At 42.3% G+C, this 27,868-nt stretch overlaps 1 protein-coding gene across 8 annotated transcripts in view; it reads left to right on the plus strand.

The window, feature by feature from the left end:
• Positions 1-27,323, plus strand: part of CEP350 (centrosomal protein 350) — a 177,832-nt gene extending 150,509 nt beyond the window's left edge. For 7 of the 8 annotated variants that reach the window (XM_050962940.1, XM_050962945.1, XM_050962942.1 and 4 more), the window contains 8 exons: positions 6,777-6,937; positions 7,464-7,600; positions 8,886-8,968; positions 10,015-12,098; positions 13,193-13,594; positions 13,684-13,830; positions 15,094-15,216; positions 27,125-27,323. In XM_050962940.1, coding sequence (XP_050818897.1) covers positions 6,777-6,937; positions 7,464-7,600; positions 8,886-8,968; positions 10,015-12,098; positions 13,193-13,594; positions 13,684-13,830; positions 15,094-15,216; positions 27,125-27,289 — 3,302 coding nt within the window. In that variant the 3' untranslated portion in view covers positions 27,290-27,323. The remainder of the gene's footprint in view (positions 1-6,776; positions 6,938-7,463; positions 7,601-8,885; positions 8,969-10,014; positions 12,099-13,192; positions 13,595-13,683; positions 13,831-15,093; positions 15,217-27,124) is intronic. The other variant, XM_050962943.1, reaches the window with a different exon arrangement.
• The last annotated feature ends 545 nt before the right edge of the window (positions 27,324-27,868 follow it).

The raw sequence follows: 27,868 nt of genomic DNA on the forward strand, positions 1-27,868 counted from the left end.
CTGGTGACAGGTCTCGGTCCCGATCCCGGCACCGGTACGATTTCCGGTACCGGTCCCCGGCACCAAGGAGGTCATCGACGTCGAGACCGAGGGAGCCCTATCAGCCACGTTCGGCCCCACCATGGCCTTCCTGGCAGCTGTCTGTCTCATCGCAGGCAGACAGCATGTACGCCCTGGACGCGGACAGACCCACGGCCCTCTTCCATGACCCTCCTCCGCAGGATCAGGAACCACAGCAGTGGGGCTTCTGGACACCCTGGGCGTACCATCAAGCCCAGGGCCCTCAGCACATTCCACCTCAACCAGCGACATCTGAGCGCAGGGCTCTGGAGGCCTCGTTGTCTCACCCTCCCCCTTCTCCGATGGGGGAAGACCGATCTAACCAGCAGGACCCTGAGCTCCCTCCAGGATCGGAGGCGCTGGTACAGACGGAGCCCCCCGTGGACCCGCTCCTACCGCGGGTCTCCTCATCGTCCTCCCCCGATGAGGCAGTGGCAGGAACGTCATCCTACAGTCCCCCCCCATTCGACCTCAGGGCACACCAGGACCTCCTCAGGCGTGTAGCGCAAAACTTGAACTTGCAGGCTGAGGAGGTCTCGGAAATAGAAGATCCTGTGGTGAGCATTCTCTCAGCGGATGCTCCCACCAGAGTCGCCCTTCCCTTCATCAGAACTATTCAAGCCAATGCTAATACCATCTGGCAGTCACCAGCCTCCATCCCTCCTGCTGCATGCGGGGTGGAGCGCAAGTATATGGCACCCTCCAAGGGGTATGAGTACCTGCATGTCCACCTGCCCCCGGGCTACCTTGTCGTGCAGTCTGTGAACGAGAGGGAGCGCCACGGGCAGCAGGCCCCAGCACCGAAATCCAAGGAAGCGAGGCGCATGGACCTGCTAGACCGGAAGGTCTACTCAGCAGGCGCCCTCCAGCTCAGGGTCTCTAACCAACAGGCACTCCTTAGCCGCTATGCCTATAACTCCTGGGTAGCGGTGGATAAGTTCAAGGAGTTGTTGCCTCAGGATGCGCGTCAAGAATTCGTGGCAATTCTTGATGAAGGCAAGAAGGTTGCAAGAACTTCATTGCAGGCATCCTTGGACGTGGCGGACTCGGCCGCCAGAACTCTGGCTTCAGGGGTTACCATGCGCCGCATCTCCTGGTTACAGGTTTCTGGCCTTCCTCCGGAGCTCCAACATACTATCCAGGACCTCCCATTTGAAGGTCAGGGCCTGTTTTCAGAGAAGACTGATCCCAGGCTGAAAAGCCTGAAAGACAATAGAGTCGTCATGCGCTCTCTAGGGATGCACACGCCCGGGACGCAGCGCAGACCCTTCCGGCCGCAGCAGCAGCAGCAGTGCCAGTCCTATCCCCAGTATCGCCAGCGTCAAGACTTTAGTAGGCGCTGAAGCAGGAATGGCCGGCGCAGACAATCGGGCAGCCAAGGGGGGCAGAATCAGGGCTCCTCTAAAGCCCCACCTGGCCCAAAACCTTCGTTTTGAAGGTGCGCCCGAGGACGCTGTACCAGTTTCATCCACGGATCCGTCCCCTCCATTTTCCAACCGCCTTTCGTTCTTCCTCCCAGTGTGGACCCAAATAACTTCCGACCGTTGGGTCTTACGCACAGTGCAAACGGGATACCGTCTGCAATTTATTTCACACCCTCCCTCCCGCCCCCCCACCCTCGTCCCTCTTCAGGGACCCCTCTCACGAGCAGTTCCTCCTTCAGGAAGTGCAGACGCTCCTCGACAAAGGAGCCATAGAGGCGGTTCCGGAGAATGAAAAGGGCAAGGGGTTTTATTCCCACTACTTTGTGATCCCCAAGGCCAAGGGAGGCCTCAGACCCATCCTCGACCTGCGGGAAATCAACAAATATATGGTGAAGTTAGAATTCTGCATGGTATCCCTGGGGACCATTATCCCATCTCTGGATCCTGGAGACTGGTATGTCGCCCTCGACATGCAGGACGCTTATTTTTATATAGCCATTTTCCCACAACACAGACGCTTCCTTCGGTTCGTGATCGACCGCCACCATTATCAATTTGCGGTCCTCCCGTTTGGCCTCTCCACGGCCCCGAGGGTATTGACGAAATGCATGGCTGTCGTTGTCGTCTATCTTCAACGCAGTCGCATACACATATTCCCCTACCTCGACGACTGGCTGATTCGAGGCATGTCAGAGTCGCAGGTCCTCAACCACGTCTGCAAGATCAGCAGACTCTTTGTAGATTTGGGCCTCATCATCAACGTGGACAAGTCCACTCTGCTTCCCATGCAGAGGATAGAGTTCATCGGAGCCATTCTGGACTCCACCTTGGCCAAGGCCGTTCTGGCGCTGTCCAGGTTCCAGATGCTGTCGGCCATCATTCGGCGTCTACAGGCGGCTCCCTTGACCTCTATAAGGACGTGCCTAACCCTCTTAGGCCACATGGCAGCCTGCACCTTTGTTACGGGTTATGCACAGCTTCGCATGAGGCCCCTCCAGTCCTGGCTTATCAGCCAAGACCGTCCGGCCAGGCATCTGCTGGACGTGGTTATCACCATTCCACAGGAGGTATTGGATTCCCTTCGGTGGTGGCTAGATCAGTCCGTAGTGTGTGCGGGGCTCCCATTTCATCCGCCACAACCCTCGGTATCCCTAACAACGGATGCCTCAGACCTGGGTTTGGGGGCCCACCTTGGAACCCTGCAGACACAGGGCCAGTGGTCTCCTCAGGAAGTGGCCCTCCACATCAACATACGGGAGTTGAGAGCTGTCCGCCTTGCTTGCCAAGTGTTCTCCCATCAGCTTCACGGTCGCTGTGTCTCGGTATTCACCGACAACACGACGACCATGTACTATATCAACAAGCAGGGCGGCACGAGATCCTCTCCCCTATGTCAGAAGGCGTTGCAGCTCTGGGACTTTTGTATAGCCCACTCCATTCACCTCATGGCATCCTTTCTCCCCAGAGCACGGAACACGCTGGCAGACCGTCTGAGCAGATCCTTCCTTTCGCACGAATGGTCCCTTCATCCGGACGTCGCCCTCTCGCTCTTCCAGAGGTGGGGTTGTCCCCGGATGGACCTCTTCGCGTCCAGAGGGAACAGGAAATGCCAGATGTTCTGCTCTTTTCAAGGCCTGGAACCAGGGTCGGTAGCGGATGCCTTCCTTATTCTGTGGACGACGCACCTGTTCTATGCATTCCTTCCATTCCCGCTTATCCACAAGGTCCTTCTGAAGGCGCGCAGGGACAGGGCCCGCTTGATTATGATAGCTCCAGCGTGGCCCAGGCAGCATTGGTATCCGATGTTGCTGGACCTGTCTCTAGCCCACCCAGTTCCCCTGCCCCTTCACCTGGACCTGATCACCCAGGACCACGGCAGGCTCCGTCACCCGGACCTACAGTCTCTGCACCTCACGACGTGGCTCCTGAGTGACTGACTAGGTCGGAACTGCGATGCTCTACCCCGGTACGTCAAGTACTCCTGGGCAGCAGGAAACCTTCCACTAGAGCGACATATTCGGCCAAGTGGAAGCCTTTCTCCTGTTGGTGCACGGAGAGGGGTTCCCTCCCTATGGAGGTTTCTATCGCCAGTATTCTAGATTACATCTGGTCCCTCAAGCAGCAGAGCCTGGCGATATCATCCCTTCAGGTTCACCTGGTGGCCATCTCCACCTTTCATCCGGGGGGAGATGGCCGTTCGGTTTTCTCTCACTCTATGGTGACCAGATTCCTGAAAGGATTAGAACGTCTCTACCCCCAGGTTCGACCCCCTGCCCCTACCTGGGATCTCAACCTGGTTCTGACTCGGCTCATGGGCCCTCCATTTGAGCCGTTAGCTACTTGCTCCCTGCTCTATCTCTCCTGGAAGACTGCTTTCCTGATGGCCATCACTTCAGCCAGATGGGTGTCAGAACTCCGGGCCCTCACGGTAGATCCCCCGTATACGGTCTTCCATAAAGACAAGGTGCAGCTGATGCCACACCCCGCCTTTCTCCCCAAGGTGGTCTCAGCTTTTCATGTCAACCAGGAGATCTTTCTCCTCGTCTTTTTCCCAAAGCCCCATTCGTCCCACAGGGAGCAACAACTCCACTCACTTAATGTCCGCCGGACACTCGCGTTTTATGTGGAGAGGACCAAACCGTTCCGCAAATCCCCCCAGCTCTTCGTGGCAGTAGCGGACCGAATCAAAGGACTACCCATTTCCTCACAGAGTATCTCCTCGTGGGTGACGTCCTGTATCAGGACCTGTTATGACTTGGCTCACACCCCTACAGGCCATGTGACTGTGCACTCCACCAGGGCACAAGCATCATCGATGGCTTTCCTCACCCGCATGCCCATCCAGAAGATTTGTAGGGTGGCAACCTGGTCCTCCGTCCACACCTTCGCTTCCCATTATGCCCTGGTCCAGCAGTCCAGAGATGACGCTGCCTTCGGCTCTGCAGTGCTCCATGCCGCAACCTCTCACTCCGACCCCACCGCCTAGGTAAGGCTTGGGATTCACCTAACTGGAATGGATATGAGCAATCACTCGAAGAAGAAAAGACGGTTACTCACCTTTGTAACTGTTGTTCTTCGAGATGTGTTGCTCATATCCATTCCACACCCGCCCTCCTTCCCCACTGTCGGAGTAGCCGGCAAGAAGGAACTGAGGAGCAGGTGGGCTGGCAGGGGTATATATCGAGCACCATGCCGGCACCACTCTAGGGGCGACCTGCCGGCCCACTGGAGTTGCTAGGGTTAAAAGTCTTCCGACAAACGTGCACGCGCAGCGCGCACACCTAACTGGAATGGATATGAGCAACACATCTTGAAGAACAACAGTTACAAAGATGAGTAACCGTCTTTTGTGAATGGAATGTAAGGTGACCCATGAGACAATCTCTCTCAAAATGTGGTTCTCTGTACCCGTAAGTTTGAGAATTCCAGAAATAAGTTATCAAACAGGAGGGTTTAACAGTTAAAATTACTACCATGATCAAACTGCTTCTCTTTCTAACTGAACTTAACTAGTCATCCTCCAGTCCTAGTGAATTTGTTTAGTCTAAGAGATTTAAAACCTGGTGGTCTTATTGTACTCCATCTATAGTTTTGCTGGAGACCTAGTTTACTTCTGGAACATACTATTACAAATTAAATACTCACCATTAAAATAATACCTCATGTAGCATAAGAGTGTTTAAGGTGAATTTAAAAGCTTTTAAACACAAATTTTAAAAATATATACATTCTTAAACCATTAAAAAGTGTCATGCTGAAAAACATAAGATTAAAATACTGTTTCCTCTGTTTCCAAGCAGTTAATGACAAATCCTTACGTCTTTATCCAGACAAGTGCTCACTGAATTGAATGAATGAGAACTGAGTAAAGGTTACTGGATGCTTGTGCTATGTGTGTCTGTGATGTCCTTAACAAAACACGGAAGCCTGAACTTACTGCTAAGCAGGGAGAGGAGGCAATGACTTTCAGATACTTATTATATCTAAAATATATATTTGAAACACATTTCTCTCATCTATAAATTAACCATTTGCATTCTAGACACACAGCATAGTTTTGAACGTTGAGCTAAGTTTCAATCCTGATATTCTTCTGTAGATCAGATTCAGTCCATTCTATGTCACCTTCATAGCATAAGGGTATGTCTACACTTGGAGCTGGGGGTCTGAGTCCCATCTTCAGGAGACAAATTCACACTAGCTTTTATCAAGCTAGCACACTAAAACTAGAATGAAGCTTCAGCAGCATGAGCTTCAGGACAGACTAGTCATTCTGAATATGTGCCCCTGGAAAACCCTAGGCACATCCTTGGGGCAGCTAGCCTGTCCTGCCTTCTGTTAGTAGCGTGCTAGCTCAATGAAAGCTAGTGTGAGTTTGTCTCCTGAAGATGAGAATCACACCCAGCCCCAAGTGCAGACATGCTCTGAGTTTGTCATTCAGTAGGCTAATATGCATATTAAATGGAGAAAATACTATGTATTGGTTTTGTTTATTTAACTGTGCCTGCACTTTCAGCATCTCAGTTCTGTGTGGTCTAGACTATAGACTAGGCTGTGGGACAGGGAATTAAGAGGCTTCAAATCTACTTCCTATTCTGCCACTGACATGCTGACCTGGGGCAATTCACTTAACTGTCCTGTGCCTCAGTTTTTTTCTATCTGCAAAATGGGTATAAAAATACCGATCTTTGTAAAGAGGTTTGGGATTCTCAGATTACATGTGCTATATGAGAGCAGAAAGGTGTTCATTCACTTTACACTTTTTACCTTTTGTATTTTTTAAAACTATTTTTAAATATGTTTGCATATACCAGCTTGTATAGATTTTCTGAAATATACCTGCAGGATAAGCACAGAGTCCACCCAAGACATGCGTTTGTTTAATTGTTTGCCTTTTGTATCATAGAATTGCTGCTGTATTTGAATGTTATCTATCTTGGTTATTCAGCAGTGTCTCTGATGCCTTCTTTCAGTGTAGGAATCACAAAGTTAAGTGACTTTGGCTTTTTAAGGATGTACAAGATAACTAGGAACATAACCGTTTTATACATCATGTCTTTGCCAAACTCAGTACGGTCTGGTGTAGCGTTTTTCTTCCTTACCATATTGTTAAAATAAGAAATGCTTACTTAGGAAGTATTTATTTTGATGAGATTAGCATGTTAAAAATAAATTTACTAATATTTTATGTGATGTAATTTAAATTCATTAACTGAAGATTTTGTACTTTGGATAGCAATACTTGTAATGTGTGAGGTTGTTTGAGAGTTAAAACTAAGCTATCTTTTTCAGAAACCACATCTGACCAGAGTGACATTGAAGGCCGGATCAGGGCCCTAAAAGATGAGCTACGGAAAAGGAAGTCTGTTGTTTATCAGCTGAAAAAGGAACAAAAGAAGAGGCAGAAGGAGAGGCTGAAAGCCCAGGAGGCCAGTTTGATCAAACAGCTAGAGGTTAGGAACAGTTAGAAGGGCTAAGCAACAAGTCAAACTGCTAGCATAGTATGAATTGGTATATTACAGTCAGTTGTTGAAGAAATCCTTTCTCTTGGGCTTATTGATGCACCTTGTTATGACAGCAGCACCTCCATTCTGTTACTGGTTTAAATATTTCCAGTAATTCTATAGTAGCCCATGTGGTACTGTTATGATGGGCTATCCTCTTCAGGCTAATTCACCAGTAGATTGATGTAGGGAGGTTGGGTTTTTGGATTTGTTTTTGGGGGTTTTTTTTAAGTAGTATATTGACTCAGACTTGACAGACACTGTTGGAGTCTATAATAATAAAATATTAAAACTCCAGCTGTTACTTGTGCAAATAAGCTATTTGTCCACACGCACATGAAGACTTCTTGCTTTGAGAGCAGTCTTCTAAAAGGAAAGGATGCGCTTTATTCATTTGATAACTTCTGTTTGCTGATTGATTCTTCCAAGAAGTTGTGATTTGGAAAATTAACAATCTTAACTTTTTCACACTCAGTCTTATGATGAGTTCATAAAGAAGACTGAAGCAGAGCTGAGCCAAGACCTGGAGGCATCACCCATAGCTAAACCTCAGATTAAAACTCCATCCTCATCTACTGAAAAACCTAAAATCAAGCCACCTCCACTCCATAGGTAACTTGGAGCTCTTTGTAATTTAACATTACCTTGAGAGCATTTTTCTAGGTCAACTGTACAAATGCCTCTTTCAGAATGTGCTACAGTTATAATATAAAGTAGTTGTGTGAAGATACTTCTGAATGAACATGTCAGAAAAGTACAATGTGTGCAAGCTTCTCTGTTCCTCAAGAGAATAGATCTCTGTTATGTACTTGGAGAACTTTAATCTATCTGAAACTAAACAAAAACGTGTGTGTGTGTGTGTGTGTGTGTGTGTGTGTGTGTGTGAACACTCAATAGCATTTTGGAGGGAGAGGGAAAGTTGATGCTATCTCAGAAAATGCAGCAATCATTGGTATAGGGGAAAATCACAGGGAGGAAACCTGAAGACCACGGCTCCCTAGGCCATTGGAGAATGGCAGTGTGTTGATGCCTTATGCCAGCCCAGTCAGCAAACACATCGTCAAACAGACAAGCATAGTATAAAGTTCCCATGCACAGTATCAGGGTATTCTATTCTTGTCCTATCTCATCCAAGTGTCCTAATCTAGGTTTTTCTGAGCAGCAGCAGCTCCTGGCTATATGGAATTGTGACAAATATTATGGATGGCTTTCTGAGCTGGACAGTTCTCTTCCTGGTCCCCTGTGCAAGTGCCCTTCCTCCCCATCCCCCCACCATAGAAACCATTCATACTTATAACTTAAACCTAGTTTACAATCCAGGGTTTCAGAGGTAGTGCATTAGCCCACTACACCTCTTGGTGCATCTCCTTATGGTTCTGTTTCTCACCCCAAGAGGTGGTGCTAAAAATCCCATTGGCCTCTCAGTAGTAGGTTTACATGCTCTCATACTGCAGAGGGTAATATTTCTTACTAAGCTAATCTTTATTAGAAAGAAACCCTCCCCAGAATGTATCGTATCCCATTCGTACATACACGTACCTTTTACACGCATGGGGCACTGGTCACTTGCTGGAAGATTCTCTGCACTTTGAGGTCTTTAAACCACGATTTGAGGACTTCAAAAACTCAGACATAGGTTAGGGGTTTGTTACAGGAGTGGGTGGGTGAGATTCTGTGACCTGCATTGTGCAGGAGGTCAAACTAGATGATCATAATGGTCCCTTCTGACTTTAAAGTCTATGAGTCTATAATTAGTTTCTACAGTCATCTCACCCTTAATGCACTCTTGCATTGGGGTACAAGATTCTTTAATTATTGCTGTTTGCACTTACACTATGACTAGCAATTCCAACATCTGAAACATTTGTGCTTCACTTTATTGACTTTTCAACCCTAGGCCTGAGGCAACCAAGAATTGGAAATCACTGACTGAGTCAGAGTGGTCCAGAGTATCTTTGGAATCCATTGCAGAGCATGTTGGTATGTAATTGGACAATAAATGCTGCAGATGGAGACCTCCTTTCATAAATCTTGAAGAATTCTATTCCCTGTGTTTTTTAAAATACCCATTTTTTCATAATCTCTAACTGTTTGCTGCAAGGTGAGAAGGGATTTAGAGAGAGATTGGTTAAGTCAAAATTGAATGCATAGTACACACTTTTTTTTTCTTTATAGTTGTATTTTTTTTTCACATTTACATTTGTTTTGATTCTAACATTAATCTTCTGAAGAACAAATTTCACTATTCCTCCCCTTAGGTGTAAAGCATCTTATTCGGGTCTCTTCCTTTAAGAGACTTTAATAATAAACAGCCAAAACGTAGTGGAAAGAAAATGGTAAATTTTAGAAGACTATTTTAACTAAGACAAAATGATAGCATCTTGGCTTTTTCTTCTTAAGAGACAGCAAAAGCAAACAATGTGCTGAACCACTAATATTTGGTTCTATCCTTGCTGAGACTTATGTGAAACGTCAAAAGTATTACAACTGTTTTTCTTTTTGTCTTTTGTGTTTCCCAGCATCATATAATTTGAGAACACTGCCCTTGAAAAAGCCAAAAACAATTAAAGATTTTCTTCTTTTGTTCAGATATTTTCAGTGGTTTACTATTAATGTTTATCTCTTCGCATACATTTATAACCTTGTTTACCTTTGTGACCTCCAGACAAATACCTGAGCTTTTACCTCCTATAACAAAGTCCCATTCCTCAATAATAAACTCTTCACAGAACAGCAGCAGAGGTAGGAGGTTAGAAAGAAAGCTATGGAGACATAATACATACGGAATACAGAGGATGCTGTTATTATTTACAGAACGGTCCAGGAGCCTGTGAAACTTTCACAGAACCCTGTTAATATCCTTTTGTCTCAAATCTTTTGACTAATCAGCTGTTTAACTTTGGCTGCAGTTTCCCAATAAAATAACAGGCATTCCTGATCACACCTTGCTCTGATAGGATTAAAAGATATCAAAAGATTATTCTGGATGATTTAGTATTGTGATGATTAATTTTTTTTTATTTAAGATGCTGAGAGGTCTGTGTCTGTACACATCAAGAGACTCATTGACTCAGAGGTTCATGCAGAAGAACCTTCCCGAACCCTATCCCCAGTCTTCAAGTCACCAAGGAGATCCAGAGCTGAATCTGGTGATTCCTTGGACAGTGTGCCCTCATCAGCTCTTCTCCAAGATCTAAGAGATGGTGGTAGAGTATCCCATGTGTTAGTGAGCAAGTCAGAAGATGTATCCAGTGATGATATTGTGTCCAGTCACAAATCTGATATACAAGAGGAGATGGAGTACATAAAATCAGAAGAATCCGAGGTTGAAGATGCTAATAATAAACATTCAGAGAGTTCTGGTGCCTTGTTGATGCTAGAGATACACCAGGAAAGCTTACCAGAAGTTTTTCCAAAGAGAGACCTCCATTCTGACATTGAACAGTCTCAGAAGGAACTATTTAGCGTGACTGCTGAAAATATTCAGAGTACAGAAGAGATTTCAAAACAGAGACAGACAATCAAAGATGATGTAGGGAGTGATCAAAGTTACAGATCAGAAAAGTCCTCTCTCAGCTTGAGCAAGTTGGCACAGGAAAAAGACTTCTCTCTTCCAGAACAAGTTTTTACTCAAAAAGAGCCATCATACTCTGAAGATTTTGTGGGGTCCTCCCCCAGAAAAGAGACATCAGTTGAAGAAACTCCTTCTGCTGAATGTTTCAAAGATGATTTTGAGATACCTACATTGTCACACAGAAAAGATTCTCAATCACTTAGAGAGAAGTCACAACATACAAAACCCCCTAGAAGCAGATCCACAAGCCTTGGCAGTGAAGATGAAATCAGTGAATATCTCAGTGACAAATCTCTCTCTGTCTCTGGCAGTGTGCATTCAGAGAGATTATTAGAACTCAAGTCACCAACAGAGCTCATAAAAAATAAAGAACGCAGTGATGTGGAGAAAGAACAAGCCCCCACTGAATCACCACTTTGGGTCTCAATTTCCATCACAGAAGAAGCAAATACACTGGTAAATTTCAATATTGGTGACAGGATACTTGTCAGTAACGTCCAGCCTGGAACACTGCGATTCAAAGGTCTGACCAGTTTTGCCAAAGGGTTTTGGGCTGGTGTGGAGCTGGATAAACCTGAAGGAAACAACAATGGGACTTACGATGGTATTAAATATTTTGATTGTAAGGAAAAGCACGGTATTTTTGCTCCTCCTGAAAAGATCTCTCACATTTTAGAAAGTTTTGATACCTATATAGACACGAATGAAGATGAAGACTCGTTCTTCGATGACAGATTGGGTCAGCACCACAAATCCAAGGAGAAAGACAAAGAAAGTTCCAAATCTGGCAAAGATGAAGAAAGCAAGGGAAGAGATGCAACTGAGAAATCGTCCCAAGATAAAGCTCCACCGGGCATGACTGCTTTAGAAGCCTCTGTTGGGCAAAAAGTTGATGATTACTCCAGTTCTGAAGTAAACCATATAAAGGAGGTTTTCACAGCTGCTGGACCACTTGCCAAAGAGCAGTCTGTGGTGGACTGTCTGAAAGATGCTGTAAAAGATGAGATTGTCCATGCACTGTCTGTTTCTACTATAGAAAATGTTGTCACCATTCTATTGGAAGGTACCTCAGATGGTATATTGTCTGAAAAGCTGGAGAGGCAGCAGTCCTCAAGGGAGGAATGTACTGAAAAGTCAGATAATTTTTCTTCTGGAGTTTTGGAAAAGCCTGCAACTCCGCTTCTGGACCTATTGACCAAGGAAAAGAATCAGTTAGAAGCCCAACTTAGACTGCCTCTTGGAGAGGAAGAGAAGTCAAAAGACCAGCTAGAAAAGGTCTCCTTGTTGACAGACAGTCTACTCAAGGATTTTGTTAAGGACACTGTCAATCAGCTACAGCAAATCAAGAAGGTCAGGAATGAGAAGATTCATTTTAGCAATCAGGAGCTCTGTGATGTTCAAGAGGAATTATCATCCAGAACCACAGCCCAGCATATGGAGGAGCAGGTAGCAAAGGACCTGCAGAACTTTTTTTTAAGTTCTGAATTGGAAGATGAAAGAGAAGAAGTTTCCTCTCCAGATATGTGTCCCAGACCAGTGAGTATATAGCTTGCATTGATTTCAGACGCTAATATATTAATTGTTTGTTTATTTGGATAATTATTGAATCTGAAGATTTTGTTTTCTACCAATTTTGTTTCTCCCAAGTGTTGTCAGGTGACCTCCAGTGTGTCTCTCGCTTTATGGTACATTCTGAAACATTTTGGGGATTTACAAAGATGTACGAAACACCTACTCATATCACATGAAAAACTGAAAAATATTCTACTTAGAGAGCATTCTGCTTACATATATCGTCTTTCGTGTATTAGCCTACCCTGTTTTTCATAATCCTAATTGAATCTGCATGAATGCGACTCTTGTATTTGAAGAGTAAGTTTGCTTCTGCTTACTCTCCATATATAATAATCATCCTCTGACCTTACAGTTAGTTGCTATAGAGATCATTAAGATGTCAAGCAGCTAAAGGTGCTGGGTTAACAGCTCTCTGATAAGTGAAGTTTTATATCCACTGGACAGATATATCATGAACAGTGGAAGTTCAAGCTTCCCCAGAACCACCTCTGAGGGTAAGAATATAAGACATGGATTCTTTGCTGAGGCTCTTAATAAAGCTGATAACTGTGGTGATATTCTCAATATGTTACTATCACAGAAAGCACCAGCTCACTTTAACATATGCCACCAAACAGCCGTCAGTTTGTAATGGCTTTTAGTCTACTGATTTAAGCTAGATTGATACTGGTGGTAAATGAAGTGGAAAGTTACATATTCCATTACCAAACTGGTCAGCCACCCAACCCCTCACAAACAAATTGGTTTCAGGGCAGAATGAGCAACAAGAACAGATGATCTATTTTAAAAAATGCTTCTCTCTGTTGTAAACTCCGTAATACAGTAACTTTTCAAAAATATTGGGGAAGAAATGATGAAAGTGCAGTTATATGAGTAGAATCAAATGTTTCCACTGGTTTGGGGGTTTTGAGATAATTATTCAAAAGTGCTTTATAAACACTGACAATCATATCAGAAGTACATTTCAAAATCGAATTATAAGAAGAGTTTGTTGGTCAATAGAGTACATTACTGCTTTGAATAGTAACTCTGTAATTCTGTTTCTTATTCCACAGGAGAGTCCAGTGTTTGGTGCAAGCGGACAGGAAGAGCTTGCTAAGAGGCTGGCAGAACTGGAGATCAGCCGGGAATTCCTGAGTGTGTTAGGAGATGATCAAGACTGGTTTGATGAGGACTTTGGCTTGAACTCCCACAAGGTCCTGCAGAAGCAAACTGAAGAATCAGCGGTGCTGCCCAAGACAGAGCCACAAAAAGTGCCACCTAAGCCATGTGAGGAGCCTTTGGCTGTTCCACATACTGCAGTGGAAGTAGAAGTCATGGTGTATGCAGCAGCTGAGCAGCTGTGGAAGTTGAAAGAGCTGGGTCGTGATCTTCAGAATATCAGCCTTCCCATAGACCTTGGTAATACCACCAAAGAGCAGGACATGGAGACTATAAGCAAACAGGTCTATAAACAGGTACAACCCTGGGGAACACTGATCTCATCCCCTGGATACTTGCCCTCAGAAGCTGAAGTTTTAATTTTGACCTTTTTCTTTTTGTCAAGGCGGTATTTGACTTGACGAGAGAGATTTTTCGGGAAATCTTTGCTGAGGATCCTAATCTGAATCAACCTATTTGGATGAAACCATGTAGAATTACCTCCACTTACTTTCGGCGAGTAAAAGATCCAAATGACCTTGATGAGATCAAGGTAGGAAAGATGCTATTAAGTTGAGACTGTCCTCATATCATGTAATGCTTATATAGCATTTTTTCATTTGTAGCCCACTGAATGCTATGTGTAGGTAGGCAAGCATTACCTGGACTTTAACAGATGTAGCATTTGAGCACAGAGAGGTTTCAAGAATGGCTATTTGCTGAAAAGCAATTATGTAAAGATGGTTGCTTTTTTTGTTCAATAGATTTACCACCCTCTCTTTCTGGGATGTATTTGCTGACTTTAGTGACTTTAAAAAAATTCCTTTACTGCAGATCTAACAGACCTCAGTCCTGCAATCTGATCTGTCTTGGCAGATCCATACGCCTATGTGGACTTCAGTGGTACTCTATGCAAGGGTCTGTTGTCATGGATCTGGTTCGGGATTGGGGCTAAAGGAGTGAGCTGGATTTTATGCTTTCTTGTGCATTATATTTGTATGCTTAACTTCAATCGGATACACCTGTGCCAACCCCAGTGAAGGCAATGGAGTTGCACAGATGGACTAAAGGCATAGTTTGAAGATGAAATGTGTGCACTGCTGTAACTGAGGGCCTAGTTTGGTCTGCAGGCTTTTTATTACTAGTGGTAATGCTCAAGAAAGAAAAATCTCAGCTTGTTGCTGAACCCAGATTTAATTTACAGGTCTGTATGTTAGAAAAAAATATGTCAAACTAGCACTTTTCATATGGAAATCATTGGGACACAAACAAGGAATATCCTCTGCCTCCAGTGCTGTTTTTCCAAAGTTATTTTTCAGAGTAGAACTGCATTTAAAGTAACTTGCCCAAGATAACACATTTAATCTTTGGCAGAGTCAAGGACAGAACCTAGGTCTATCAAGACATAGCTGTCCTTGAACTGTTAATAGCAGGGAAGAATAAAGTTAAAAGGATAAAGGACTGTCAGTCTCTAACCCTATTTTCCTACAGTGTCCTTTCATAAACTGAATTAGTTTTAGTTTCCAGTTTACTGTATCGTTTAAATGAAAGTTGTGCTCTATGGTTAGTCAAAGCTCTAAGGGCTAAAAAAAATTTCAGCCCTTTTTTAAATATAGTATACGTACTGCATAATGTTGCCTCTAAGATTAGGTTATTGCTCAGTGCTTCCATTGTAAATCTCTTGCACTGCAATGTACATTTCACAGTTAAACAGAAATCCACCCTGTATTTTAAGATCAGATTTTGAAGGGCAGGTGCTCTGTACGGGATTCACTTCTTCCCTCAAATACAATATTAACTCTTCCCTTTCCCCTAGAGTTTCATTGTAGCTGAAGTACTAAAATTGTTCAGCTTGAGGAAGGAACCTAATCACAAAACAGATTGGCAGAAGATGATGAAGTTTGGACGCAAGAAACGGGACAGAGTGGATCATATACTGGTCAGTGGATAAAAGCATCCAGTAGATTGATTGTATTCTATCCCCTGAATACAAAGTGTTTGTTACTTATATCCCAAAAGAAGGCATGAACCTTTTGGCAAAAGGTAGTTAATCCTAGGTGCACAATTTAGAACTATATTTAAGTTCCATATGGTCCACTTACATTTTTGTCTCTTTTGGGTACTTGCAATGAACAGAATAACTTTTAAACAGAGCATTATGTATGGGTAGAGAGAGTAAGAAGAGGAGAAAGTTGAGAAGCATAAAAAGTTAAAACCATTAATTTAAACAGTGAATTTGTTACAATGTAAAATGCATAACTGAAAGGGTAGCCTTTTTTTCTTTGAACCAAAATTGGTATTCCTACCCATCACAAATTCTAGGAGGACTGGCTTTCTGCCTTGATGAACCAAAATATTTATTCTTTAGTAATGTTGTTTCCACTGTGACAAGTGATACTGAAATCCAAATAGATTAAGCTTCTTCATGTGACAGAATTCTGATACAGCATTTCTTGGCTTTTTCAAGAGTTCTGCAGTTAAGACCAGTACAGAGTTTGAAATAGCATTGTAATTTAAAAGTGACTATATCGTCTTCATAGTACTGTGGTAGCAGCTATGCCACATGGTTCCCCCAGCATGTTCACTAAACTAGCATTGAGCAGCATTGCTGCTTCTATAATACCTCTGCATGTAAGCTGTGTTGAACAATATATGCTGCCAACGCTGATGCAGGGATGGAGGATAACTCATGGGGGCAAGCTTTTTAAAGTTGATCTTTGGGTGATTTTACTGAATGGTTTACTCATCTGTGATGAGTCCACTTGGCAACATAAGAGTTCCCAACACATTGCTTTTATCTTAACTATAACCTAAATTGGTATATAAAATTACCAGTTAATTCAAACCATGGATATCTTTGATCTTTTGTTCTCTCACCTGTGGAAGATTTCCAGCAAAGCATTAGGAACACTCTTCCGCCAGGGACAAAGTTGCACCCTAGCTAGGTAAAGGATTTAAAGTTAGGGTCAAGTATCCTGGGATATCTGGGCTTTATTAGTATATGTGTTGTAACTAATATAATTTATAATAAGCTAAAGTACAGCCACATTAGGTATGGAACATGCAGCTATTGTGTGTCTGCACCAGCTCACTCTACCAGTTTTCAGTTATTATAAATTAGTCTCAATTGGAAACATTCAAAAAAGTGAATCAGGTAGAATGAGGTTGAAAATTCAGGCACTAATGTACAATAGTCTTGAGACCTTCCAGATTTCATACAAGAATCCAGGTGTCAAAAGGTTAAAACACTTTAATCCATATATTTTAATAAATACAGTCTGACAAGCCTGTGTTTCATTCCACCTCAGTCACACAAAGAAACAGAGGTAAAACAGCCACCATTGTAGCTGAAGTATGGGAAGAATATAGACAGACAAACTCTATGATATACTGTTTGCTTTAGGATTTGGCATTGCTTAGTGACATTGTTGCTAAACTTATCACTGCAACGTAAGCAACCAAGAGAGAAACTTCTAGCTTAGAAGTTTTCTAGGGTTTGGCTACTTTTTCTATAAACATATTTGCTAAAACCTCTTTAAACTGTTAAGCAGCTGGTTAACTAATCAGCTTCCAGCATCTGCCACTTTTGTTTCTGTGGTCATTGTGAGAATACAATTGTGAGAATACAAACACTGGATCATGGCAGCATCACTGACTGAATCAGGGGCTTTGCTAAATAGCAGTGTTCAAAAAGGAATAGAACATGATGATTTAACTGGAATTTCGAAAACCCAGTTTCATGTTTTCCTGAGCATGGCAATAGTCCAGTAAAGGAACAAATCAAATTTGGTTCCAAATTTAGATTTTGTAGACATTTGTCTTCAGAAATCCAAGAGCCACAGAAATATTTCCATTAGTTTTTGTCTGTGTTCTTATGTATAAGTTTATTTAAGAAATATATCTCTGCAACTCGAATACTGTCTGTCATGCTCGGGAGTGGCTCACAACTGAGTGCCAACCGCAGGGCAGACACACCAAGCTGGTAGTGTGTTCTATAATTAGAATTCACCAAACCAATAACAAGTGTGAACTCCTAGATCACTACCAGTCTTACCATGGAGTCACAGACAGTCCCCTGGGATTCTCCAGGGGGCTTTGCCACCCAGACAAACTGGACTTTGTGGTAAAAGGTCACTCAAACCAGAAATCATGTCACATAAGGTTGACCCCCGTCCCAAGAGACCTCCAGGTCAGTTGGTATTTTATATCTTACACCAAAGTCTACACTGGCAGCCAACTCTATTGTAAATGAACCAGAGGTTTATTATCTAAGAAAAGGCAATGAGAATTAAGAGGTTAAAGCAGGTAAAATATATGCAGAAATGAGTCACTCTTTATCATTCCAAATGGTGGCAGTCATGTAATAAACTGCCAGTTTCCCAAAAGTCTTTTCAGGGTACCCAGATTGTCTTTGGGATCTCCGCTTATATCTGGTACACATCCCAAACAGTCCAGAGATGAATGCTCTTTCCTTGAATCCATTCTTAAAGCTGCTTCTTACAGAAATCAAGCTGACAGCGTCACTGCTCACATGGGCTTTTCCTTTGACAGAGTGAGGAATGCATTTTGAGGCTTTGACCTCCAATCATCATGATGACCACTTGCTTTGAAATTAGCATTTTTCTGTTGAAGTTCTTCATTTGCATTTCAAAAGGCTTGTTTCTTATCTGATGGATTATTTAGTTACAGAGGTATTTACAATATAAATATTTGCTATTGCATTATAACAGGATACAGATAAGTGAAAACAATGCAAGTAACAACTCATTAGTTTTTCATTACATTTAAACGCCAGATACTCTCTTATACATTTAACAATTACTTGGAGCTATACTAATGCACAAGTGAATTGACCTGTGGCTTCAGCATCAGCTGGCACCTGGTCTGCCAGTGTTACATTGTCATCATACTAAAATAGAATCTAGAAGTTAAACTGTAGCTAGTCTGTTTATAACGGCTGATTTATTGTCCAGATTTGATTTTCTCCTTGTAAAGGACTATTGAAGCGCAGAAAATAAATATAGTGAAAATTAAGTTATAATTATTTTCATTTTTAATAATGTGAGGCAGAGATTCTAAAACTTTCATTGTCTGAAATGAGACGTTAGTAGAGTCTCTTGCAGGCTTCTTTCCTTCCCGTTCATAATTGTGTAACATCCTGTGACAATTACAGCAATTGCTTATTTGGAAAAGTATTCTTAGTAAAGTATATACTTTTGGCTGTATTAAATATAATGTAGCAGCTGGAAACAAGGAGAGCTAGCACCATGTGACTATCCAGCATGCTGGGAACCACAATTTGGAAACCACCAGTGTAATGTGTTTGTGATATAGGCAAGGAAAATTGTTGTACCTTCCTCTTCTCCCAGCCTACCAATAATGACAGTCAAGTACTTATAGTGTTGTGACTCTTTACCTCTTTGCTTCCTGGTAGGCAATAATTCTGTCAGGCAAGCCCTGCATGTAAGGCCCCATTTTAGAGATTTCTCTTTACTTTTGTTTTTCCTTTTGTTCCTATTTCCTCTTGCCCAGCTTTGTCTTTCCCCTTTTCCTCATTTCTAAGCCCAGAACTGAAGAAAAGGACAAGTACAGTTGTTGGGTTTAGTGCTGGGTGGCATTGGTGGCTTATGATATACAGGAGATCAAACTAGAGACCTGGTGGTTCCTTCTGGCCTTAAACTTCACGACTCTACACAGAACGGGGCACAAAATAGACCTCAAAAAGAGAGCAGAAAAACCGAGGGGGAAGGATGATCAGCAGAGACAACCTCTACTGAGGATTCCCCTACCTTCAGCAGAGACAACCTTGTGGCGGAGTGTCAGTAACACACAAAGCAGCACAGCATTCCAAGAACTCTCCCATCAATCAGGTTTCCATTAATATTGGAGCTGGTCAAAAATGGGGAGGAAAGGGGATTTTGCAAAAATTTTGAAAGTTTTCATTTTGCAGGGCTCAAAGCATCCTTCACCTAAGGAGACATAAAGGAAGTGAGCAGTTTGAGCTCTGTGAAGTGGCTGACCACAGTCTGGTCAGCCATGCTGGAAAAAGAGACTTGCTGCGAAATACATCTTTTAACAAACTAGAGTCTCTTGTACAATCAGGTTTAGTTTTAGAAGCGTATTTTTACTTTTGTTTGCTTGTGACTTTTTCTATCTTTATTCCTTATACTTGGTATCACTTAAACCTGTGACTTCTTGTTTAACAAAGTTGTTTAATTTTTACTATAAACTATTCATTGCTTTGATTAAAATAGTGTTCCTTAACACAGTTAATGTAATAAGTTGCTAGGTATTTTCTCTTTAAGGGACCAGTGAAATGGATCACTTCTGTAAATGATCAAGGTGAGGCTGGACGCTGCAGAGCAGACAGTTTTTTGGGGAAAATTTGGGTCTGTGAGAGTATTGGGGTCACCCTAAAAAAAGTAACTGGGTGGTAGAAGCCAGGGTGTGATCTGCATGTTTGTATGCTGGCTGTTGGTGTCAAGGCTGTTAGCCACATCAGCATTGCATTTAAGGCACTCCAAGTTTCAGGGCAGGCAGTGACGAAACCCCTTACTGGTCTGAGTTGAACCCCAAAGTGTCACAGGTGTCCAATTCCCAATTGGCTTTCACTGCAAATTTGGTATCGACCTGCCCTTTGCACCTTTGAAAATTTCCCCTTCAGTCTTCAAGAAGGTCCCTCCTCTTCTAAATCTTGATGCTTTTTTTATTATGTTCAGGCACAGATGGTAGATTGGCTTGCCTCTGCAACAACAGCCAGAGTACCCTGCTTTTTCACTTGGGCGGTTAGGCCTAAAGCCCTGTCCACAAGTATATTTATCATAGGACTGGAAGGGACCTCGAGATGTCATCTAGTCCAGTCCCCTGCACTCGTAGCAGGACTAAGTATTATCTAGACCATTCCTGACAGATTTGTCTAACCTGGAGTTTCCACAGCCTCCCCTAGGCAATTTATTCCAGTGCTTAACCACCTTGACAGCTAGGATGTTTTTTCTAATGTCCAACCGAAACCTCCCTTGCTGCAATTTAAGCCCATCACATCTTGTCCTTTCCTCGGAGGTTAAGAAGAACAATTTTTCTCCCTCCTCCTTGTAACAATCTTTTCTGTACTTGAAAACTGTTATGTCCCCTCTGTCTTCTCCAGACTAAACAGACCCAACTTTTTCAATCTTCCCTCGTAGGTCATGTTTTCTAGACCTTTAATCATTTGTGTTGCTCTTCTCTGGACTTTCTCCAGTTTGTCCACATCTTTCCTGAAATGTGGTGCCCAGAACTGGACACAATACTCCAGTCGAGGCTTAATCAGTGCAGAGTGGAGTGGAAGAATTACTACTCATGTCTTGCTTGCAACACTCCTATTTATACATCCCAGAATGATGATGATGGATTTTTTTCTTTTTCTTTTGTCAACATTGTTATATTGTTGTATCATATTTAGCTTGTGATCCACTATGATCCCCAGATCCCTTTTCACAGTACTCCTTCCTAGGCAGTCATTTCCCATTTTACATATGTGCAACTGATTGTTCCTTCCTAAATGGAGTACTTTGCATTTGTCCTTATTGAATTTCATCCCATTTACTTCAAACCATTTCTCCAGTTTGTCCAGATCATTTTGAATTTTAATCCTTGCAACCCCTCCCAGCTTGGTATCATCTGCAAACTTCATGAGTGCACTCTCTATGCCATTATCTAAATCATTGATGAAGATGTTGAACAGAACTGGACCTAGAACTGATCCCTGCAGGACCCCATTCATTATGCGCTTCCAGCATGACTGTGAATCACTCTCTGGGAATGGTTTTTCAACCAGTTTTGCACTCACGTTATAGTAGCTCCATGTAGGTTGCATTTTCCTAGTTTGTTTCTAAGATCATGTGAGACAGTTTCAGAAGCTCAACTAAAGTCAAGATATACCACATTTACCGCTTCCCCCTTATCCACAATGCTTGTTATCGTGTCAGAGAAAGCTATCAGGTTGCTTTGACACAATTTGTTCTTGACAATTCAATGCTGACTGTTATTTATCACCTTATTATCTTCTAGATGTTTGCAAATTGGTTGCTTAATTATTTGCTCAATTACCTTTCCGCATACAGAAGTTAAGCTGACTGGTCTGTAATTCCCCGGGTTGTCCTTATTTCCCTTTTTATAGATTGGCACTATATTTACCCTTTTCCAGTCTTCTGGAATTTCTCCAATCTTCTATGACTTTTCAAAGATAATCACTAATGGCTCAGATATCTCCTCAGTCAGCACCTTCAGTATTCTAGGATGCATTTCATCAGACTCTGGTGACTTGAAGACATCTAACTTGTCTAAGTAATTTTTAACTTGTTCTTTTCCTATTTTAGCCTCTGATCCTACCTCATTTTCACTGGTATTGACTATGTTAAACATCCAATTTCTAGCTAGTTTGAACTCATTTTGTGCCTTGGTCTTTCTAATTTTGTTCCTACATACTTGTGTTGTTCATATTCATCCTTTGTAATTTGACCTAGTTTCCACTTTTTGTAGGACTTTATTTTTTTTCTTTTTTAGATCATTGACAATTTCCAGATTAAGCTAGGGTGGTCTCTTACCATACTTCCTATCTTTCCTATGCAGTGGGATAGTTTTCTCTTGTGCCCTTAATTATGTCTCTTTGAAAAACTGTCAACTATCTTCAATTGTTTTTCCCTTTAGACTTGCTTCCCAGGGGATAATACCTACCAACTCCCTAAGTTTGCTAAAGTCTACCTTATTGAAATCCATTGTCTTTATTTTGCTGTTCTCCCTCCTGCCATTCTTTGGGATTGTGAACTCTACCATTTCATGATCACTTTCACTCAAGCTGCCTTCCATTTTCAAATTCTCAACCATTTGTCAGAATTGAATCTAGAACAGCCTCTCCTCTACTAGCTTTCTCTAGCTTCTGAAATAAAAAGTTGTCTCCATTACATTCTAAGAACTTGTTGGATAATCTGTGCCCTGCTATGTTATTTGCCCAACAGATGTCTGAGTAGTTGAAGTCCTCCATCACCACCAAGTCCTGTGTTTTGGATGATAGTTAGTTGTTTAAAAAAAGCCTCATCCACCTCTCCTTCCTGTTAAGGTGGTCTGTAGTAGACCCCTACCACAACATCACCCTGTGTTTTACCCCTTTTATCCTTAACCAGAGACTTTCAACAAGTCTGTTTCCTATTTCCATCTCAACCCTTAGTCCAATTATATATATTTTTAATATAATAAGACAACAGCTCCCTTTTTTCCCTGCCTGTCCTTCCTGAGCAAGCAAGACCCTTCTATACTAATATTCTAGTCATATGTATTGTCCCGCCAAGTCTCTGTGATGCCAACTATGTCATAGTTGTTTATTTACTAGCATTTCAAGTTTTTCTTGCTTATTCCCCATACTTCTCACATTAGTATACAGTAATCTAAGATACTGATTTGGTTCCCCCCACCTTCAGTTCTGTCTTGTCTCTCCCTTATCCCTACTATAACAGCCTATGCTCCCCCCAAATTTCAACGCTTCTCCCAGGTCTCCGTGTTTTTTACTTACCTGTGGGCTTTGGTCACCTGCCCACCTGTATGGAACTAGGACAAGGAGCTATACCACTGTTTTCTTCCTCTATCCCTTTTCAGAGTTTTTTGAGGAAGGTAAAGTAGGGCAAAGCAGAGGTAATGCTGTGAAGCCTCTTGAAGGCCCATGCCCTTAGTTTTTTGAGTTGATGAGCCTGTCATTGGCCATTGCTTGACCTTCTGGACCTGTTGATCCAAGGCCCACAATCTTTCTTGTTCAGTGTGATTTGGAGAGATTGGAAATAAAGCAAAGCTTCTTCCTAGAAGAGGAAATCTGTTCTGAAATTAGCCTTTCTAGCTAGCAACAGAGAGCCTGCTCCTGTGAAATACGCATGAATTTGGAACTGTTTTTTTGTTCAGTGGGGCAACAAGAAGAATATCAATGCCTGCGCAAGACATATTATTGCCGTCTTTGCAGGGTTTCAAAAAGAGCTCAGTGTCTATAACCTAAGCGTCTGCTCTTCTGTCCTCTCTCTTACTGGAGTTCTTTCAGGAGCAGGGACACTAGTTCCCAAGTGATTTTTATTCAGTTTTGTTGGAGACCCCTGCATCATCCAGTAACTCCTCAGTGGGACCTGTCCTTCATTTTGCAGGTACTCATATATTTGCATTTGAATCCCAGGAGGAAGTCTCCTTCTGCAGATGCTGCCCAAGCTACCCTTTTAAAGTGCTACTTTTAATTGTCATAATACTTTGTCAGACAGATGGGAGAATTTTAAGCTCCCTCATTTTCTCTCTCTCCTACACATCTGTGCACACCTCCTTCAGTTTTTTCCAGGTAAGATTGTATTCGTTCTCCTGCCAGAATTCATCCTTGAGCAGGGACATGAATTCTGCTTCAGTTAACCTGTCCTGTTCACAACTTTAGCCAAGCCCTGCTGCTCTCCAAGGTGGGAAACTTCAGTCCTGTTGTCAGCGGTGTGAAGTTCTACTGAATTCTTTCATGAGAGTTCAGAAAGTTTTAACAATTTTGTGTGCTTTTAAGACTGCTGCAAGGGTGTAAAAACTCACTTTAACCACCAAATAGGTAATGACCAGTATCATTTGCTTATTAGCCAGCCAAGTGCTAGTGTACCAGTTTGGTCAATCATCACCTGCTAAAGGTCTCACAGTAACTTCATGGACTGAGGCCTCTTTGAAAAAATGTAAAGCCACATGGCACTCTCCACCCCGTGTTCATAAAGCACTATAACCTAGACTGCCTGCACCTGAGTGTTCCTTCAGTTATAGAGCTCTGCAATCAGCATGATAAGGTAGACCCTCCTCAGAGCACCGCTTGGTGCATGCAGTGTATGTCTTTGACTGAATCCATTGGAAGGATAGGAGAAGAGTGGTGTAGAACAAAAGAAATTTAGTCTCTGTAATTCCTTTTCTTAGTCTTCTCCCCTGTCATCCTTCATCCCACCCTCCTTTCCTCTGAGGAGAGGTGCCACCCTATATTCTTGTACCTTTTTCTAATTTCTTTAACTGTCTGTGACGCTCCCCTGGTGTTATCTGGACCAGTGATCTGTTAGGTCACTCCAATCCTCCACTCTGGGAGCCAGCCTCACCCTGCTCTGCTGTGAGAACTCCCACTCCTGGGCTGTTCATGCACAACCTTTGGCATGTAAGCTGCTTGGATTGTGCAACCGAATGACACTAGCCAATATCTCTGGTCCCAGACACAACCCTAGGAACCTCCGTCTTTCAGTGTCCAGTTATTCCTGCTGGACGCTGCAAGCTTATATGAGTTTGTCAGTTTAACAAACAAATTGATGCATACCAGGCTTGTTATCCCAAGGGGAGTCTCTGACACACTTCAAACCAAACACACTGCCTCAGGTAGAGTAAATGAACAAATTTATAAAATCTATCTTTGTAGTTAAAGTGATTATAAGTCAGATTTGGTCAAATGAAATAAAAGCAAAACACATGCTAAGCTGATCTTAACACTTTCAATGCCTTTACAAACGTAGATGCTTCTCACCGTAAACTGGCTGGTTTCCCTTCAGCCAGGCTCTCCCCTTTGATCAGTGCTCAAGTTGCTTGGTGGTGGTGGTCTGTAGATGGAGGTGGAAGAGAGAGCCGCTATGGCAAATGTCTCTCCCTTTTATCATGTTCTTTCTTCCCTCTTGGCTCTCTCCCCCCACCCTCAACTCAGGTGAGCATTATCTCATCAGAGTCCCAAACTGACCAAGGGAAGGGAGGTGACTCACTCAAGAGACCAACAGATCCTTTGTGGCTGCCTAGGCCAGTGTCCTTTGTTCCTGTGAGGCTGGGCTGGGTTTGTCCCATACATGCCTTGATGAGATGTGAACTGCCCCTCTTCTCCTGGAAAGTTTTGCCTGGCCCTCTGCTCCTGGAGAGTTTTTGCCTGGGCTTGTTTTAAGCCAAGAGGACACATTTTCAGTTTCATAACTATATACATGAATTTACAACCTGTAACATTACTATTAGTATAACAACAATGCTCAGTGCATCACGAGACTTCCAAAGACACTTGACATGACAAACTTTGCATTGGATACCACACAATCATATTATAAGGATGAACATGGAGGTGCAGGGTGTTTCCCTGAGGTACAAAGTGTCACACTGTCCTCTCAGAGCCTCTCCTGTGGGGAGGTGAAAGAACTGATTTCTGTTATACAGGGCTTGGTTGACAGAGTCTTTGCCACCTTGTTTCCTTGTTGTCAAAGCCATAGCACATTGTCCTTAACTGTTGGTTCCCGTTAGCCCTCTTTTTTCCCCCCCATACTGCTATGACAAAAAGGAATTATTAGGGAGTGATTTTCCTTTGTCTTATACAAGTATGAATGACAGGTTCTTTAACTACACTAGGGTGGATCTATGGAAGTGTGCAGAGCACTAATGAAAGTGTGGGACACCTAAAAATTGCCCTTTCACGCTTGTTTGGTAAGGTGCATTTTTTTCCAAACTCTTCAATAAGTATAAAAGGAGCTGTCATACTGAAACCACGTGCATAACTGAGGGCTTGTAAACATAGTTAGAACCTTGGAAGTTCTTTTCCTATATGGTCTCCATTGCAGCCTGTTGGGGCTTCACATTACTTTTGGATTATTAAATTGCAAAGAATTCTTGTACAGTAGATTGCCCCCTTTCACACACTCAACAGATGAAGTCCCCTTGTGTAGACAACTCAAAGGACTAAACAAAGAGGAAAAGGGTACTGGGTTTATTTCAGTTCTCCCTCTTTCCCTGCTCCCTTATTATATAAATAGAGTAAAATACCATAGATGTTGATATCATAACTAATACAATTATCACAAGCAAAGTTTTTCAGCCTTGTTTTGACCATGTATTCCAAAGTAATGTCTGCCTGATCATCTTACTAGTTGTCCATATGTATTTTGGGATAGCTTTTATCCACAATGAGGTTCCTTCTTTTCCTTTTCTGATTATATAATATAAATATATTTTAATTAAGATGAACAGATACTCTTGTGCCAAATATAAGGTTCATGGCTCAGTGTGGGTTAGCACTGAAGCTGAGCAAATAGTGGAAGAGTTTTCAAGAGATACTCCCTAGCAGTCAAAAGAATGTTTTATTTGATTTCATGTTCTTTCTGAACAAGTTGAAGCACTCAAGGTTTACTAATGTGAATACATATGGAAGCAAAATTTTAGCATAAATGCTCAAAAGGTCTAATTTCCAATTGTAATATTTGTAACATGCAGTTTGACTATAGCCTTTGGATTATGCATTATTTGCTGATGATTTCTGTCTGTGTTCTTGAATGGAGCCCGTCATCTGGGGTAATTATGAATAACAATTAAGAATTGCAGGATCTGCTCATGGACAAGAAAAAGAAAAATCATCAAATTGTTAGAAATTATGTAGCTGTACGTAGCATAATTCAGTTAGTACTAATGCTTTCAAGAGCAGTGAAGCATAAAATATGCTATATTTCAATTTGAATTCACACTATTGATCAGGAATGATGACACATCAGTAGTGTTTTTCAAGCACAAAACTTATATAAAAATAGAATGGATTTCTTTAAAATGAACAGTAAGCCAAAGGGGAAAAATTAAAAAATAAAAATATTCTGATAAAAGTAATGTATCTGGTTAAGAGATCAGCTGTATAATATAACTCTTCATTTTACTGCACTAAGAATTGTTGTGGAACAACTTATATATATAAAAACAATTCTGTCATTGCCAGTTATTTCTTATTCTACTTTTTCTGTGCTTGTTTTGTACTTGTCCTAGAAGGCCTGAAGAATAATAATCCAAGAAACAGTGGAGTGTTAATACATTTTTTTCCTCTAAAATCCAAGGTGCAGGAACTCCATGAGGAAGAAGCTCAGTGGGTGAATTATGATGAGGATGAGCTCTGTGTGAAGATGCAGTTGGCAGATGGGATCTTCGAGGCCTTAATCAGAGACACTATTAATGTTCTGAACCAGATAAATGAAAAACAAGGGAGACTACTGCTTTTGTGACATCCATGATAATAAACCAGAAACTGCGAAACAACTTGTCATGGGCTTTCTGACTCCTGACGTATATTACATCTCCACCATAGCAATATTGCTGCTGGACGTAAATACATGGTTTTAAAGGCAGTTCAGATGTGATAATGGAACACAGTATTACATCCCGCTGCCTTTAGAAACCTTACACTGGATTTGTTGTTGTAAACAAGCATGGTCTTTCACTTGATGCTGGCTTGTGGTGTGTTCACACCATCCTTTTGCTAATTCAGCACAGAGATTATATGTCAGCATCTCTCCGTTGTCTCAGACTGGGACTGTGAACTTCAGATTGTACTCTGAAAGTGGTTGGATGTGGTTGGGCTGAGGTACTGGCCACTTGGCCCAAAATTACTGTCAGCAATCTGAACCGAAATGATCTTTAGAAAGGTGTATTGGGTGATTTTGATAACTGCTTGTCAGTTTTTAGCCATAAATGGACATTACAGCAATTAATAGTGTTACATTATTAACCACTTTGTATCTGCAGTCCTAACAATACACATCAATTTTTCCACTCAAGAGTCCATTTAATTCCCTTGAAGTCCA

Source organism: Gopherus flavomarginatus, chromosome 7 (assembly GCF_025201925.1).
Source record: "Gopherus flavomarginatus isolate rGopFla2 chromosome 7, rGopFla2.mat.asm, whole genome shotgun sequence".
NCBI lineage: Eukaryota > Metazoa > Chordata > Testudines > Testudinidae > Gopherus > Gopherus flavomarginatus.